At 31.8% G+C, this 18,749-nt stretch overlaps 2 protein-coding genes across 4 annotated transcripts; both read right to left on the bottom strand.

The window, feature by feature from the left end:
- Positions 1–1,464: 1,464 nt before the first annotated feature.
- On the bottom strand, positions 1,465–5,525 carry LOC107891764 (shaggy-related protein kinase eta). 3 transcript variants are annotated; one of them, XM_016816657.2, is made up of 12 exons: positions 5,134–5,525; positions 4,538–4,630; positions 4,381–4,440; positions 4,026–4,298; positions 3,877–3,951; positions 3,748–3,804; positions 3,042–3,182; positions 2,886–2,936; positions 2,709–2,804; positions 2,319–2,402; positions 2,057–2,158; positions 1,465–1,962 (listed from the first exon to the last, which is right to left on the bottom strand). In XM_016816657.2, exons 1-12 carry the CDS (start codon positions 5,146–5,148, stop codon positions 1,864–1,866), a joined length of 1,146 nt encoding a protein of 381 aa, XP_016672146.2. In that variant the 5' UTR covers positions 5,149–5,525; the 3' UTR covers positions 1,465–1,863. The 3 variants fall into 3 exon arrangements, with proteins under 3 accessions (XP_016672146.2, XP_016672145.2, XP_040956344.1); XM_016816656.2 differs by having other exon boundaries at positions 4,538–4,633; positions 5,134–5,523; XM_041100410.1 differs by lacking the exon at positions 5,134–5,525 and adding an exon at positions 5,056–5,125 and having other exon boundaries at positions 4,538–4,633.
- A 5,725-nt stretch (positions 5,526–11,250) lies between these two features.
- LOC107891766 (CBL-interacting serine/threonine-protein kinase 20) lies at positions 11,251–13,511 on the bottom strand. Its single transcript, XM_016816660.2, has 2 exons — positions 12,327–13,511; positions 11,251–11,821 (listed from the first exon to the last, which is right to left on the bottom strand). Exons 1-2 carry the CDS (start codon positions 13,261–13,263, stop codon positions 11,385–11,387), a joined length of 1,374 nt encoding a protein of 457 aa, XP_016672149.1. The 5' UTR covers positions 13,264–13,511; the 3' UTR covers positions 11,251–11,384.
- Between the last annotated feature and the right edge of the window lie 5,238 nt (positions 13,512–18,749).

Here is an 18,749-nt window from a genome sequence, read left to right as displayed (position 1 = left end):
TATTCCTTTAAAAATTGGTGAAATTATAAAAACTAAAATTACACTTTAATTCCTTTAAAATTTATAATTTCTCTAATAGTAATACTTTAAAAAAATATTAGAAGAAGTTTTATGTGAAATTAAAAATACTTAAAAAAAACTTAATTATAACGTCACGGGAAAAAGTTATATAAAAATATATTTATAAAAATTGTTTTCAAAGACAAAAAAAAAAAAAAAGATTGTGATAAACTTTCTAAATTTATTTTGGATTTATAAATTATGTTAAGAGATAATAAAAATACTCACAATTATATCTATCACTTCTTAAAAAAATCATTTAATCATTTTGCATTTCCATTTAAGAATTTAAATATAATAAAATTTATTATATTTTACATTATAAAATATTATTTTACTTTTAACATATGGACTTGGTCAGTTATTTCAATGGAAGAATATTAAGCATGTAACCTATTATCATATAATATATTGTAAAAATGAAAAATAAATTAAAAAAAAAAGACTTCTTAAACACTTCTGTCTAGTTTTTTTATGGCTTGATAGATATATAATTTGTATATAATGTGATACCTTGTGCCAAGTAGCACTTGTATTGGACAAAAAAATGTTATTTTTTAATGTTAAATATTCGGATTTTAGAATTGAATCGATGAAAATTCATAATTAGTTAATAATATTAACAATTAACTTTCATCAAATCAATTCTAAAACTCTAATTAAATCATACCTATCAAACTATATTTGACAAATTCAACTCAAAACTAAACAAATTCACAATTAACACTAAACTTATTCTATTAACAAAATCATGAAAAATCAAGCCTAATAATATTAATAATTAACTTTCATCAAATCAACCCTAAAACTCGAATTAAACACTGAAAAGTGAACGCACAGTTATCTTTGAGTACCAAAATATATAATTTTTGTCAAATACAGGTACCAAATTGGACAAGAAAAATACAAAAGCCATATTAAAAACAAGTGTGAAACTCGAGTATCAAATAATATATTAAGCGTTTTATTTTCTATTCCACTTGCAATAAATAAAAATAAAAATTCCACAGGCCGGGGTTTGATGACAACAAATATCCTTTAGATAGTTGAATTATATTTAAAAATCTAAAAATAAATAAATAGAATTCTTAACCCTTCTTTGCAACTAATAGTAACCCTTCAAATGAATAATAAATTACCTCGAGGAACGAACTAACTACCCTGTGGAAACAGAATACAGAAGTAATAGAATGGAAAGGCTGTACCGAAATTAGGTTTATTGAAATTCAAAGTTGAAAATAATCCGATTCCAACTTCAACGAATTTATTTAACTTGGATCACATAATCTTCAATTCAACCTTTACCAGTTGGACTGATTTTTTGATAGGACCCTATTCTTATAGAAACCATCAGTTTTTTTATTCAACCGATCTGGCTGGCCGGTTTAGTTTCTTATTCCAGTATTAGAAAAGAGTAATAATATTACTTTGCACACTAACAGTAACAATAAATTGTCTGCCATTTGAAGTCAGCTACCACAATAACTAAAAAACACAAGAACCAATCTAAAGCCTATTTTTGGGCCATTTCTATCGGTACTTTTCCCCCCACTAGCACCCTTTTATGGTCTTTTTCACCTTAAAGTCTTCATCTTTTACTATCAAACATGTTTACATGTACATATAACAAACGCATTTTCACAAACAGCTAATATTCATAGAATAAAGGAGCAAGAGAGGCTGGCCTGAGACTTACGTGCCGTTGAGACAGGCTCAGATCGGTGGTGGTTATCCAACGATAGTACTTTCCTTTGTGTCCTGTGTCGACTAGGAGATACTGAGTCTTACATCAGTTTTGAAGTTTTATGTTCCGGCTGGATGCATGAAATGTTGGAGCCCTATCTGCCGTTTCACATGATCAGGAATCAACTTGTTAATCAGCTCCGGTGAAGCCCCAGATAACTGTAACCAAAAGAAACCCGTTGATTCAATGAGAAACTGACATCTTTGTACGAAGGAAAAGAATGTTGGAATGGTGTTTAGTTCAGAAACATACTTCCTGTTTGAAGTTAAAGAGTGGCGGTAAAGGTCGACCATTTGGTAGGCGAGCATTAGGTTCTCGCAGCTCATCAAAGAAGGGATGCGCACATGCTTCAAGCTGTCGTAGCAAAGGGCAGATTACAGAAACATAAGACTGGGATGGTTATTACTAAAACATAACTATTGGAAGCGAAATGATAATTGAATAATTTGTGCATATTTTCCCAGTCTAAAATGGAAATATCACTCATCAAAAGTGGGAGACACTCGGAACTCACAGCTGTACAGCGAAGACTAGGTGAGTATTGCAACAGTCGTGAAGTAAGATCGATTGCTTCGGGAGGCATCCTTTTGTGAAAAACCTAAAAACATAGAGTCAAGTAAAACATAATTCAAGATATTCAAGAATTTTGTCCACATTATAAGGGAGCAGTGCTTAAGGCTCCTTGTGACTAGGGTTCAAACCCTGTTGATGTAATTCTCACTCCCACAATTTGTAAATTGACCTTGTACCAAAAAGCAGATATTCAAGAATTTTGTATTTTTATTTTTTAAAAAAAAGCAGACATTCATGAGAAAGATATTCTGAAGGCATTACAAAAATAATGCGTCTCTACACCAATCATTTCAGTGACAAATTTAAAAAAGTACAAGAAAAAGGTATTTACCTTATGCCACGGATGCGCTTTCATCTGTGGAAACCTAAAATCCGTGTAATTGGGATTCATACAGCGAATTTCTTCCCTAGTAGGAGTACCTAGGACCTGGAGGAAAAGATGTAATGAGCAGACAGATGGTACAATCAATAAAATGCACAACATCAAGCATTGCAAAGCAAATCATACCTTAATAATCTCTACAAGCTGGCCCACAGCATTCTCTCCGGGAAACAACGGCTACACAAGAAAAGAAAAAGGCATCAAGGACCATAGAAACTAAAAGATTGGTAGGTATGATATATCAAACTAATAAATAAAGAAATAAAAAAGGAAGAGGCAAACCTGGCCCAGCAATAGTTCAGCTAGAACACAACCAGCTGACCAGATATCAATTGAGGTTGTGTATTCTGTCGCGCCAAAGATAAGTTCTGGAGCCCGATAGAAACGCGAGCATATGTATGAAATGTTAGCTTCACCTTTGACCTGATTGAAAGTAAATTAATAGTAAGTATAAAGTTTTAAGATAAAAATACGAGCAAAAGAGGACCGTAAGCATGATAATAGTACTCTTTTATCTAAAATAATCTTAATCCAATCCAATCCTTTTCATCTCTTCACACCACAAAGAGGCCAGAAAGGAAGCTAAATGAAAGGGGAAACTCTAACAAGGGAAGTGCCTCTTTCAAGAGGGCTAAGCTTGAAAAGGTTGCTTAGATTCTGTATTTATAGTATTTAAGATGATACAAATGAAGATAAAAAAGTTAAAACAAGTTTCAGTAGTTTGCACAATCATGAATCAACAGGAAGTAGTCACTTAATTGTATTGTCACAATGCAAATTTTGCAAATAATTGCAAGAGTAGCAACTTGCACCCTTGATCTTGAAAATAGCAGATGATAACACATGAAAATCCTTAAGAAATTAGGATCAGAAGAAAACATTCACATAATGCAGAGCCAAAATCCTATTTTAGTATTAGAAGCTTATGGACCCAACAAAATTGAAAGGAAGAGACATTGAAAAATAAGTATAGAGTGAGCTAACTTACAAGCACTTTTGCACTTCCAAAATCACATATCTTAACCTGGTGAGTCAAAGGATCAACCTGTAAAAGGCCAAAATTACCTTAGTAACATATTTGAAACAATCTACAAAAAATCATTAGTAAGAAAAGTACCAAAACATTTTGAGGCTTCAAATCCCTATGGCAAACTCCGACAACACTGTGGAGGTATGCAAGCCCCCTGAATATCTGTAAAACTTCATCTAATTAGAATAAAGAAAATTGTGCAACAAACCAAGAATGGAAAAGACTACTATGCGCACCTGGTATGTGTAAAGTTTAACATATATAAGCGGCATTCTTTGATTTGCACTGCTGTAATGTTTCAAAACCCTGTACATGCTCTCCGGTACGTATTCCATAACCAAGTTAAGAAAAAGCTCATTTTTAGTTGTCGTGGAAAAGAAACAATGCTTCAAGGAAATCACATTTGGATGATCCAGCACACGCATCAACTGCAGTTCACGATTTTTATATCTTCTGTCTTGCAGAACCTTTTTTATAGCCACAGTCTCTCCCGTTTCCAAGCATTTTGCCTGAAGGAGTAGATGCACCAGCATGTTAAATATCAACAACGTACCATTGGATTTCCACTACAGTCTAACTATGTCTCAGTACCTGGAAAACAATCCCAAAAGATCCGGTGCCGACTACGCGCTCTGCCATATAACTGATGGTCTACAATAATCAAGACACCCAAGTAAAACAAAAAGCTTATAGCTAAAGCATAATTTGAACATTTATAAAAGTTGGTAACCCAATAAGTGATACATGCCTGTTTAGGCTCTCCATTTTTGCCTCCAATCGTGGTGGAAATGACGTGACCAGTGACTGGATCGTTGACATCAACAACAGGGGCCGAGATTTCCTGCTAAATTAAGAAATTCACGGTAAGAAAATAAGAGATATGAGACCTTTAAGGAGAAAAAACAGAAATTGAAGATCCAAAAGAACCAGCTTTTCCCTCGAGAAAAGTTATGAACACCAAAAAGAAATGGATATTATAACCAAATCCATTAAATAATTTAAGCTACAATGTTCACTTTTATCCGAGAACTTTTAATCTAAGCCAAAAATCAAACATAAAACCACAAAAGAAAAATAATTAAAAGCTCAAAACTACAAAAATGCAGAGAAGTGATCACAGACAGATCGAACAAATACATAGCCATATCTCATCATCTAGGGTTCCTCGATTAGCATAATCAACAACGCCGTAAAAAAAATATTATTACGTTTCATAACCAAAGGAAAAAAAAAAGCTCTAATAATAAGCATGAACAAAATATTCACCAAAAAAATCGAAGATCCACTTCCGAATTCCGATATCACAAAAAAAATTGAAAAAAAAAAAAAGAGAAGAGAGTTTACCTTATCGTCAGCCATGACGAAAAAAAAGGTATATGATGATGATGATTAACAAGAAATAGAACAAGCTAAGCTAAACGAGGATCCAGGAGAACGACAGTGAACTAATGCGCATGTGATTCCACCTCTCCCTCCATTTTACCCCTCTTTTGCTTTCCTTATATTTATTTTATTCCGTTTCTTCTTGGTCTTCTGTCTCTGCTTTCTATTTTCTTCTCTCCATTTTTTTTTTCTAAACTTACCAAACAGCCCTTTGAATTCTTATCTAACTATTAAGGACGAGATTTGAAATTTTCCCCAGAAGGAAAATTTTGGAGAAAAACAGATAAAACTGAAATAAATTAATCGCCGACGCTTTTTTTTAATCATTAAGCAGTTTTAACGTTTTCCGTCATTCCTCCCTTCCGTTTGGACCTGCTTTTGTTTTATATCCGTTGCCGTTATTAAGCAGAATTTAGTATTATATAGTTGGAAAAACTACATCCAATGTCACTAAACTATTTCTAAGTTTATGTTTTGGTCACTCAACTTCAAAAAGTTACAAAATGGTTATTAAACTATTTAAAAGTTTTTATTTAAGTTATTAAACTATTCGGAAGTTTTTATTTAAAATTTTAGATGCATTACAAATACAATTATATTGATAAATACAATTATTTTTTAAATACAACTGTTGAATTATTTAAATATTATTTTTATCATCAACATATCTCGAGTCTCTTTAATAAGGTTTCATGTTCGAATATTGTGAAAAAAGAAACTAGATGCTTAGGAGATTCCCTCTATGAATATGACTATCGAATACCTAAAGGTGAAACTAAAAATTGTGTGATGGAGTCGAGATAGAATTTAAAAGAAAATTGGGGACTAAAGCTAAAAAGCTGAATTAAAATAACTCAAATTAATTTTTTTCTTCTTTGGAACGGGCCAAAAATATAAAACTTCCATTTAATAAGAGAAAACTAAAAAAACTAAAAATTAAATTATTAATACTGTAGAAGGACTAAGATTACGATTGTACCATCAATCAATGGAGACCGAGGCCCTACCTGCCCTTGGCTATGCTGCCCCTTAATATTGGAGGTTAATTTAAGTATCCAGAAAAACATATTAATCAAATAAAAGAAAGGATCACTCCTATTGTAGAGATCTGATCAAATCCGTTCTTCTCGATTAAAATTAAGAAGAATTAAATAAAGTCAAATTGAAATAAAGCTAATATTGACTGTTTAAAAAAATCTCTTGAAAATTAATTATGTTAAATAATAAATAATATTTTTCAGTAAATGTTAACTCTATTACAATTTATATTTATTAATTTTTTTAACAAGACTATATTTATTTATTTATTTAATAATTTGAGAAATTAATTTAGTCCAGAGGTGAAATTAATTTAGAAATTTATAGTATAAAAGCTAAAAGTGTGAAAAAAGAGGGTTTGAAGTGTAAATAAATAGACCAAAGGTGGGTTAGGGTAGGCTGGTCAGAGTCAACACCTGCTTCTGCTTCTTTCTGATTACCCTGCTGACACACCCAATATATACAAGCTACATTTCACAAGTTTGTGTATGGGATTACATTATTTTAACCATATTTGTGTAGATTTTATTACGAAGTTGTTAAAATTTGTATCTATTTTTATTGTTAAAAATTGATCTTATACGTTAAAATGAAGTACACATGGCACGCCACGCGTAACTATATAATTATTTTATTAGCCGCGTTAATTTTTAACAGTAAAAATTAATGAAATTTTTAATAGAAAAAATTGATTTACTCTTTGATCAAGAGCTAATTTACCTATTTTTTTAAATAGATGAGGCAAAATGCAATTTGAACTACTTTTATGATTGTATGAGCCAAACTGGACATATTAGATCAGGAAGTGGTTGAGGTATCTATTTAGATAAAGACATTAGATCGATTGATCCAAGAATTAGTATCGAGCAGTTGAATTAGAATTTTATTTATTTTATTTATAATTTTTTAATAATTTATTGAATCGAACTAATTGGGCTAACGAATCAATTATCTAATTGATTCAATTATCAGTCCGATTCTGAAAACTAGAGCTCAAAATCACTATTGAAATAAAAAACAATGCTAAACGAATAGATTTATAGATTCTCGAAGTTAATAGTGTATTTAAAAAGTGCGTTTAAATTGAAACGCATAAGTTATAATTTATAGCCTTTGTGTTTGAAAAATACCACTTTCGGAGTCAAATCATGGTTTTAACCTTTATTTTTCTCTCGAAATATATTTGAAATATGTAACAATATATATTTGAATTTGTAATTATTATATTTCAATATTTAATATATAGTCCATATATTAAAATTAAATTTTGTAAATAATTAATATCAATTGCTTTAAAATACTTAAAATATATATTTTATATATCAAAATATTAATAATATGTTATAATAAATTATTTTTTAAATATTTTTACCATTGTTATTAACACTGGCTACATATGAAATTATGGTGGTTGTTGTGGCCACACTAGAAGGCACATCATGTGATTTGGTAGTAAATGTAATGTAATTACTTGTACATTCTCTAACGTTAAAGGATTTCTTGTTTATACGAGTGTTGGCATGCTCATAACCTCTACATTCATGGAATGAAGTTTCCTTTTTCCTATTTCTATATCTTGCCATAATTCTTTTGCCTTTTTCATTATACTTCTGAACAACTTTATTGAAGTTGTTTAATAAAAAGAGACAACTGTTCTTGTAACTCTTCAATAAAGACAAGTGTGTAATCAAATGTACCAACACTAGCTTTCACATCTTATTCTACTTGACTTTTGACTTTTGAGCTTTCTTTAGATTCATTTCAAAAGTTTTTAATGAAGCTATCATACCCATACAGCTTACAATTTTAGCCTCTTTAATGGTTGTCACTTTCTTTACAAACTTTTCAAGAAATGATTGTAGTATCTTTCAAACCATTTACCTTAAAATGTTCATCATCAAGAGTAAAAGCCTTATTAGTTATGCCACGAAGTTTAACATAAAATTCAAAAATGACCTCATTATTAGACATCTGTGAAGATTCAAACTTGATGGTAAGCATTTGTAGTTTTAACGGCTTGATTCCAAGAGTTCTCTCACGGGTAGCTTCTACTCAATACTTTGAAATCCTTTGATTTCTTATTGATCTACCTCATTGAAAATAACATACATAGCTTTCAAATTGAAGTTTGCTACTTACTCTTCTTCAGAGGTCGAGGTAGCTTCAGGTAACTTTAGGCTTTGAGGTACGTACACCATTTGTTTCAATGTAAAGAGCCTCTCATCCAGTTAGAATTGTTTTCCATGCTTTCTCATCAACGGTTTTGATGAAAGTCATCATCTGAACTTTACAACAGACATAAAGACATTTAAGAATGGTGGGTGTATAGTCGAACTATCTTCCTTCGTACCTTCCATCACTTGACTACCAAATGCAACATCTCACCAAATACTTAAGGTATGTGGCTCTAATGCCAATTGAAAATGCAAATTCTAGTAGATATGTATGTTAAGAGATGTGGGTATACTAAATGATACACTAACAAGCAAACACAAGCACAAAAAAATCTAAACATAACACAAAGAGTTATTAATGTAATTCAAACTTAACCTATGTCTCATTAGCATAAGTAATAATTTAAGTACAATCTATCCTAGCCCTCAAATAATTGCAACCATACCCAAGTTTACTTAAGGTGGGTTTGGATGGGCGGTGAGGTGCGGGGTGGTGCGTTTAGCTTACTTTTTGTCTTATACTACAGTATTGTTACAATATATCTAATCTCTTTGCCACCGCTATTTTTACACTAACCGCCCATCCAAACCCACTATTAGTATGAACTCTCTCCTACTCATTTTTCCTACTAAAAGTGGAAAAATAAAGTAATTAAAGGTGAAATAAAATAAATATTCCTCACAAATGAACCAAATTAAGGACTTTAAGCTCTCTCTCAACCCCACAACTAAATTGCCTATTTATAGACTTATAAGCCTTCAACTCTAAGGGTGGGCTTAGATAGCGGTGCATTTACATGTGGTTAGTGTAAAAACAGCGGTGATAGTGAGATTAGATACTGTAACGATACTATAGCATGAGACAAAAAGTAACCTAAACGCACCGTATCACACCCTACCACCCATTCAAACCCACCCTAAGTAAGAGATAATTGAGATAATAATAGGATTTAGTTATTGATTTTTCCCCAATTAAATAATCAACAACTTCAATTATCACCAATTAGACTTGATTATGGGTCAGGCCACTCGACCAGGCTCGAAGACTTGTTAGAAAGTGGGAAGGTTTGAGCAAAAATATAGGTTCGAAAAATTGGCTTTAACAAAAAATAAGGCTCGTTTTCTAAATGAGCCAAGTCTCGATAAGATTTTTTTGGCCTGGGCTCGACACGACCTGACCCGAATTTGGCTAAAAAAATAACTTCTACTGCTGTTTTACTGTTGTTTTGTTGTTGTTGTATAACTCTTATTTTATTGTCAATTTTGCTACTATTTTAGAGGATTTGCTTGTTAAGTTGCGATTATTTTAGTGTTATTTAAGTAAAAAGATTTTTTTATAATGTATTTTTATTTTATTAGGAAATATTTATTTTAATGTTTTTAGTGTATTTGAAATAAACACATCGGCCAAAAGGTCAATGAGTCAGTGTTGTATGTGAACGCAATGATGACTTAGACGAGCGACAGATGCTGATCACTGCTGTAGCGTCGTGTAACTGGTGTTATACCCAGATGAGTTTGGTTATGTTCCTGGTTGCTGTTGGTTTGTTTTGGATGCGTGGATGGTTTGAGTAAGATCTAATACTGTTGATGGCATATCAGTGCGCATCTAACGACTGACATGAGATTGGATTGCTGTTTGGCGTAGTAGGTTTGGTTTCTGTGTTTCCAAATTTGCCACAGGATAATAATCCAAGCGTTACAAGTGGATTGTTAACTGAGATCTAATGCTTGGTGTTGATGGATCCTGTGGGTAATCCAATCCCGGATATTCGAGAATCCAATTTGATCCGTACAGATAGACCAGGTAGAGCCAAACCATACAACTCTGGAGAAAGGACATGTACGAAAGAGGTGGTCCAGGTTTCCCTCCTCATGTCCACATAGCAGACAGTGACACAGTGAGAATGCGCAATGATATGGCGTTCAGAGAGACGGGAACGGAGCGGAAGACAGTCATGGCAAAGTTTCCAAAGAGCTTTCCACTGGATGTCATAGGAGCTTATCGAATTGCTGGGTTGAGTTTAGTTGAATAGGAGTTTGTAGGCTTCATTTACAGAAAATTGTCTAGAGAAATTGAATTTCCAGACGTATCGATCTTGTCCCATGGTTAATGCAAAACCACGGGAGTGAGTTCTAGTTCCCATGTCTCGCCTAGTGGTTCAAAGATGCTTCGTTGATTCCATTGGTGTGTATGTACGTCTTTGATGTCTGTTGTGGCAGTGGAATCCTGACTGTTGGGAGTGAAGTGTCATTCCATTGCCATGAATTGAGACTCTGTCACCTTTCCAAATTTGTACATCAAGTATGCATTTTCATGTCTAGGAGGAATCACTGGGACGCGACTGCACGGAAAGAAAATCATGATCCATCCTAGGTTGTCCGAACGGTGTACTCCCAGAATACCGGTGATCCATCGTTTGTGATGCGCTTTACCCGCCTGATGTCGGATTTGTTGTAGTTGATGGATTGGCCGGAGTATTGGCAGAACGATTTGATGACCGCTTGCAAGGCTTTGGTGGTTTGGAAGTTTGCTTTGTAATATAGACTACTAGCTATTATACTGATGCAATGTATCATGCTTTTGCTACTTTTACCAAAAAAAAACACACATCCAGGAGAGCAAGAAACTATATAATGTTTTTGGGTTAAAATATCTTAACAGTCCCTTTACTCTTATTACATTTGTAATTTAGTCTTCTTATTTCTACTTTTAGAAATTCAGTCTTTTTACGTTTTGAATTTAAAAAATACAAGTCTAATTGTTAATATGGTTAAAATTCTTTTATTAAATTTTGGTCCATTATAATAAAATTTTTTGGCTGTCGATTGAGTATATATATATTTTTATTTTAGAATATTACACCAGCAAATTTAATATAGTATAAAAATTTTAAAGATATATGAAGAATAAAAATAAAAATAAAAAAACTAAATTTCAAATGTATAAAAAATATAGGAGCTTGGAGCATATTTTAACCCATTTCTTTTAGCAATAAATTAACTGTCATTGGGTTGCTGCTGCCAAGATCCTTGCCAAGCCCAAACGATGTCATTCAACGAAGGCCTGAGTTCTTGGTTGCAAAATTTCTTGTATTCCAAGGTATCCCCTGAGGTTTTCGTCATCTCCACCACATAAAATGACGGCGTAACCTCGAAGATCTCGGCATCAATGGCAAGCAACCCCTTCCTGCCTTCCTTGACACCTCGCAACCTCACCTTCCCGCCTTTGTTCGTGACTCGGAAGCACTCAGTCCGAGCTATTTGCTCGAACTTCGAAACGATGTCGGTTGCCGGTTTTTGCGTCGTGAACCGTGAACAATCCCTCTCGTTCAAGTCCTCTTTGAACAAGCCCGACAAATCGAAGCCTTCGGAGAGTGATATTAGATCGAAAGCATTGAAGAAACTAGGCCTCAAAATGCATTGTTGTTTCTCAACTGTAATCAAAGAATGAACAACAATAAAACCCTAATTTTAGAACTTATGAAAACCTTTATTATACAAAACTATTTATCTAAATAATTAGACTTTTCTTGCAAATGAAGTTATCCTATTTAAACTAATTAGGTCTAATTATTTTTCGCACATTTGAAATTTAGTTCTTTACTTTTAATTTTGGGAACTTAATTCTTCTGCTCTTTTGATTATATAATTGAATTGAAATTAATAACAAAAAGACTTCCATATTAAATTAGATTATATGATATTATAGAACCATAAAACCCCATAATCAAAATTAGAAATCTTCTAATTCCGTATTCATCTTTTTTATTTGTTTATTTGACCTTTCACGCATGTAATATTTGATCATATCAATATTTTCTATTATAAAAATGTCACATAATTTAATTTAATGGAAGTCATTTGATGATATTATCAACATATTTCAATTATTAAACCTTAAACTAATTAATAAATAATTTAATTTAATTTCGATCGTACCTTCAGTATCATCGTTATTTTCCAAAGGTGATGATGACCATTCATCGAACGCCGCATGAATGTCGTCAATTATCAAGTTTTTATCTTGAACTTGGGTGGGTGTCAACGGCGGGGTGTCGAAGTGTTTATACCCTTTCTTGAACCAACTATTCTCCATGATTTTCGCCACCATGATTCGTTGGCTCGGGTTCGGGTCAAGTATCTTCGAAAGAAGCTTACGGACCTCAGGCGGAAGCCATTGCGGGCACCGAAATTCACCTTTGGTTATCTTTTTATACAATTCCATCAAATTTTCATCATGAAATGGGAGAAAACCAGCCAACAAAACATAAAGAATCACCCCACATGACCAAATATCAACTTTGGCCCCATCATAGCCCTTCATGTTTATAACTTCAGGGGCAACATAAGCTGGTGTTCCACATGTTGTATGAAGGAGCCCATCTTGCCTCCGCGACTCTCTCAAAGCACTTAACCCGAAATCCGAGACCTTAAGATTCCCATTTTCGTCGACCAAGAGGTTTTCTGGCTTCAAATCACGGTGATAAACACCACGACTATGACAATAATCAACCGCGGCGATCAATTGTTGGAAATATTGTCGTGCATCGTTTTCTTTAAGCTTCCCTTTGGCAACTTTACCAAAGAGCTCACCGCCTTTAACATACTCCATCACGAAGTATATCTTTGACTTGCTAGCCATTACTTCGTACAGACGAACAACGTTGGGATGTTTAACTAGCCTCGTTACGGAGATTTCACGTTTGATTTGGTCAATCAAACCACCTTTCATTATCTTTTCTTTGTCGATGATTTTAATAGCGCAACTTAGGCCGGTAGTCGTGTTTCTTGCATAGTAAACCTTGGCAAATGTTCCTTGGCCAAGCAATCGCCCGAGCTCAAACTTTTCCATCAAAACCCTCCCTTTCTTCTCCATGTTTAAGAAAACAAAACAAAAAACAAAAATCCCAATGCTGAAGCTTATACAAGGTTCAACAATGGAAATTAATGGTTAAACTTTAAGCAAGTACTTGTTATTGTTTTAACAAAGGAGGAGAGAGGGCCATCATGTGCATGGCTGACTCAAAATAATACACCATGCATTCCAATTGGTATTAACCATGGCTACAAATAATCAATCCCCTCTGAAAATGGCTTAAATTTTGGTTAATTCCTTGTTGCATAAATGCAAATATGACTTTTTTACAAAATCCCCATGAATCTCACTCCTCCCATAAAAACAAACCGGACAACGAACCAGACATGTTACAAAAATAGCAGAGATTTGATGAATCTATCTTGCAAGGATTGGACGTTGTTCTTTCCCATGTATAGTATTTTACTATTCTTATAGTTTTTATGGATTAGATAAAGCATCTGAGTGCTATAATTATTTGGTGTCAGTTGATAATAAAATAGATTTGAAGGAATATTTAACTGTAAAGTTTAAACCTTAAATTTTGTTGAAATTTGTTACTTCTTTCATTTATATTTTTATATGTTTAGGTAAAATTGGACTAAAATCTTGTTTTTTTTTTGTTTTTAAAATAAATTTGGGAGTTTAAAAATTATGATATTATTTGAAAATCTGTTGAAAATTTAAATTAATTTAAAATTAACATATTCAATGATTTAATTTTTTAAACGCCTTTAATAATTTATAATAAAAGAAAAATAATAGATTTTTTTTAATCAAAAGTATAGAAAATGATAAGTAGATAATGAGCTACTTATCATTTATGTCTCGTTGGTTATTAGTATAATAACATGAGAGAAAAAGTTATTTATTATATAAGTATTATAATAATTAGACATAAAATAAAGAATTAATTTGTACGAATTTAAACCTGAAATAAAAAAGATGAGTAAAAACTCTTATAACAAGATCTCTTTTAAATAAGCGAAAATTTTTACTAAAAATCTCTTTACTAAAAATTACCAATCGAATTAGATTATTACTAATTCATATACTAAAACATGTGTAGAAATAATACTCCTACCAAATCTACCATTAATGTAGAATTTTTTTTCATTTCTTTTTATTTTATTTTATTTTATTTCTTTTAACGTTATCTTTTAAAAATTTCACCTTTAAAATTTTAAAATGAATTCATTAAACACTATAATTATACGCTGTACTTAATTTCAAGAAATATCTCAAATAAATTTTATAACCTAAATTCAATACTTAATTTTTTGGGTTTGTCAAACAATACCTAAATTAAAACACTTATAATTATATGTATATAATAAGATATACAAGCATTGATAAATATAATGTACATAAATATTTGTAACAAATAATTGATAATTAAATTTAAAATTTTAAAAGTACTGATTAAAAAAAAACAAGGCATGTCAGAGTATGTGAATAAATACTTATCAACAACTTCAGTTTTTGTCGATTGAGTATTAGCTTAGTTGACATTAATATTATTATCAGTGTGAGAGAATGTGTGTCAAGTACGCTGAAATGAAGTGCATTTATCATTCTATTTAAGGTTTGGAGAGGGGTTCTAGGTAGTTCTAGGCATGGTATATTAAAAAAAAGGGGGATAATTTTGGCTCTTAGCTCAATCATTTAGGATTCAACTATTAATGTGGCTAATTGAGTCTTAACTTGATTGGTATGGGCAACAATACAGTAAGACGTGGGTTTAAGTGCACTAAAGCGCATTATCCTCCTATTCATGGGTTGGGGAGAGGCTATGGATAGTTCTAATCATTGTATAAAAAAAAGAACAAATATGATCAGAACTTATAATTGTCATAACCTTTTTCTAAATGATATAATAACACATTTATTTCTCAACACTTATACATTCTATTAATTTTGTCCTAATTCTAATTATTTCAACAAATTTAACCATTCACTTTACAAATTCTATCAAATTGGTCATTAAATTCGCTTTGCTAGGAACAAATCCAATGAAAAATTAAAAGAAATGTAAATGATAAAAATCTTAAAAAAAACTTTTCAAATTCGGTTTCGGAAAAAGAAACTTAAAATTATTCTCATCACAATTTTCTTCTCCTTCAGAACTGCTTGGGTTCAACCGTCAATTGCACCGTCGTCTTTGGGTGGTCTTCCCTGATAAAAAAATCCCTTCAAGTTGTTCCTCTCTTCTCCCTCTTTCTCATCCTCAAGTTCGAAAATCCCTTCCAAAATGAAGAAACTTGGAACCAAAATTTGAGGGAAAAAAAACTCTTTATCTTTCACTTTCATTGTCCGATCACAGTGGAAGTCAGATCATAGCTTCTCCTCACCCTTCTTCACCTTCCTACTATTGAGATTTTTGAATGAAGCCCACCGCTTTTTTTCCTTTTCTTTTCTAAATTTTGATTTCTTTTTCTAGTTTTTGGTCTATCAAATGTGGAATAGGTTTAACTTACAATTTTTGGTGAAATTGTTCAAGCTCCCTACATATTACCATTGGGTTGAAAAAGAGTGAGTGCATTTGCTAAAGCCGAGATTTCCTTCTAAGAGGAAACCTAAGCTTGATTCAATCAAAGGTGGTTCTTCCTATGTTTTGGAAGATCAATGACAATCGGAGTCGAAATGAACTTTTTTTTTTTGGAAGGGTCAAAGTTAAAATTATTTATATCAAAATGGTTGAAATTGAATTATTAATTTTTATGTGAAAAAAAAATACAACTTTTCTATAATTAAAGAGCTAAAAGGATTAAATCGAAGAATTACATTCTAAATGGGTTAAAGGCCAAAGCCCCTACATTCTTGTTTTGACTATGCACTTGATGACAATGCCTACAAGATCGACTTGCCTAGTAAATATAATGCTAATGCAACTCTTTATGTAGTAAAAGATGGTACGTCACTTTTCAATATTTTTATTCAGTCTAAAAAAATCAAATTCAAATAAAAATCTTAAAATTCAAGATGAAATTATTAATATGATATTAAACTATTGGAAAAGAATAATATTATTGTTTTATACAATTATTTCTTCTTTTTATGATTCTGACGTGGATTTAATATTGAGTCATTTTAAAGGGGAGGGTTGAACTGCGTGCATGAATGACAAGCTAAATAAGGATAGATCTTGAAAATTATGGAGGCGATCTTGAAATCAAGGACAAGGAGCTAGGTGTATTCCTCAATGGCCAAGCACTTGATTCAAAGTTAAGGAGTTGAAAGCTAATTTACAAAGTTGTGCGATTAAAATAAATGTATAATAATACACTTAACCTCAAAGTAATGATAGGTGACTCAATAAAAACAGATTGTAACGATGGTGCTTTTCTTTTTCAAATATTTCTTTTAATGTAAACCGGTAACTACACATTATTTTAACATGTTATTATGTGACTTTATTAATGACACAATAATTTTTATAATAAAATTATTTTTAGGGGTTTTTTTAGAAAGGTTTATATGGGACCTGATATCTTTTTAGGATTTTTTTTTAGAAAACTTCTTGTCACTTTTATCTTATTGTTCAAACATGTATAATGACTTTTTGTACTCCAATTATATATATATATATATAAATTATTTTAATCATCCATTTAATTTTCGTTTCTTTTAGTCTTTAAATTTGTATTATTTGTCAAATCACAAAAATAGATGAATTATACTTTTTAAAATTAAAAATATTAAAAATGTTTTTTATATTTTTTTAAAATTTTTTAATAGTTAAAAATAATTAATTATTGACATGACATCCACACGATAATCCACATTATGTCATGTCAACAAAATAAACAAAATGTTATTTTCCATTCATTTTGAGTGATTTGACATACAACATAAATTTAAGACTAAAAAAGATAAAGAAATAAATAAATAGCTAAAATATTTTTAAAAAAATTAGAGGAAAAAAAGTGTTTATACTATTCTTTTCATTTCTATTGGATTGAGTGATGTCATGTGATATAGTTAGGTGGCATCACAACTTAAGAATTGTTATTTAAGTATTGGTCGGAACACATTATAGGTATATGACGTCATTTTTTCGCATGGTATTTGACGTCATAATTAGAGATTTTTAATTTATTTCAAGTTTTGGGGTAAAATATAAAAAAGTCCTTTTTAAAAAAAATTTACCGAAATGGGCCCGGTATTTTATTATTTACCGGAATGGGCCATTTTTCTCAAAATCGAGTCCACGTCAGCGCGATTCAGGTAGACCTATCCATGGGCCGGGCGGCCCGGCCCGGCCTGACAGCCCGCCTGAAATATGGGAGGGTTTGGGTAAAAATATAGGCCCAAAATATGGGCTTGGACAAAAAAAGATGCCCGTTTAAAAAATGGGCCGGGCCTCGGGCAGAATTTTTTTGGCCCGGGCCGGCCCGAAAATATATTAAATATATATTAAGTTTTTTATGTTTTAAGTTTTTTATGTTTAAAAAATATATATTTATTTTTATGTTTAAGTTTTTAGTTTTAGTTTTCAATTTCATTTCACCTGACAGTTTAAGTTTTCAATTTCATTTCCCCGACATTTACTCTTCTTTTCTAAAAAATATATTTATTTATTTTTATGTTTAAGTTTTCAATTTTATTTTTATGTTTTCAATTTTATTTTTAGTTTTCAATTTCATTTCCCCGACAGACTGTAGAAAGGAAGTCAAGGCATGATAGCAATTGAAAGTGATAATATTGGTATTTGGTAAATCCTGCACATAGCAATTGACAGGATAGCAATTGAAAGTGATAACATTGGTGTAATATTGGTTGGTTTTAAGATAAAAAAAAATGTAAACTTATTTGTTTACAAAAATATTTGATAATACAAAAATGTAAACTAATCAAATGTTAGATTTTGTTACAACAATTAATACAATTAATAATTTGATAATTTTACTAATCAAATGTTAGATTTTATTACAACAATTAATACAATTAACAATTAATAATTTGATAATTTTACTAACAATTAATTTTAATAATAATTAGTTTTAATTTTATCAAAAAAATTAATTTTAATTAAAAACGGGCTGGGCTGGGCCGGGCCGGGCTCGGGCCCCATATTTTTTTCTTCGGGCCGGGCCTGGACAAAATCTCAGGCCCATATTTTAGGCCGGGCCTAGGAAGCGGGCCGAAATTTTTTTTGGGCCCGGCCCGGCCCATGGACAAGTCTAATGTCAGGGGACGCGTCAGCAAATCGCGTCCACGTCAGCGCGCTTTGCTTACGTGGACACAAATCGCGCCTACGAGGACGCGATTTTCTGACACATCAGCAAAACGCGTTGACGTCTACGCGATTTGCTGGCACGTCCCCTGACATTGCGCTGACATGGACGCGATTTTGGGGAAAATGACTCATTCCGGTAAATAATAAAATACCGGGCCTATTTCGGTAAATTTAAAAAAAATAGGACTTTTATGTGTAATTTGTCCCTTTTTTTGGTATTTTGTCCCTAATAATACATATTAATGTATTACTGTAATATGTAGCTCAA

The sequence above is a fragment of the Gossypium hirsutum genome, chromosome D09, assembly GCF_007990345.1.
Source record: "Gossypium hirsutum isolate 1008001.06 chromosome D09, Gossypium_hirsutum_v2.1, whole genome shotgun sequence".
Classification (NCBI taxonomy): domain Eukaryota; kingdom Viridiplantae; phylum Streptophyta; class Magnoliopsida; order Malvales; family Malvaceae; genus Gossypium; species Gossypium hirsutum.
Note: the sequence above shows the minus strand (reverse complement) of the source record. Positions and strands in the feature narration are given on the sequence as shown.

What these genes read in the sequence shown, in the direction of transcription:
- LOC107891764 (XM_016816656.2), bottom strand. An exon ending in TTGGAAGTGCAAAAGTGCTT is followed by an intron (nt 3,183 to 3,747) that starts GTAAGTTAGCTC and finishes ACTTTCAATCAG; the next exon opens with GTCAAAGGTGAAGCTAACAT. An exon ending in CTAGTCTTCGCTGTACAGCT is followed by an intron (nt 2,159 to 2,318) that starts GTGAGTTCCGAG and finishes TTGCTACGACAG; the next exon opens with CTTGAAGCATGTGCGCATCC.
- LOC107891766 (XM_016816660.2), bottom strand. Translation starts at nt 13,263, where the DNA reads ATGGAGAAGAAAGGGAGGGTTTTGATGGAAAAGTTTGAGCTCGGGCGA. An exon ending in AAATAACGATGATACTGAAG is followed by an intron (nt 11,822 to 12,326) that starts GTACGATCGAAA and finishes CTTTGATTACAG; the next exon opens with TTGAGAAACAACAATGCATT.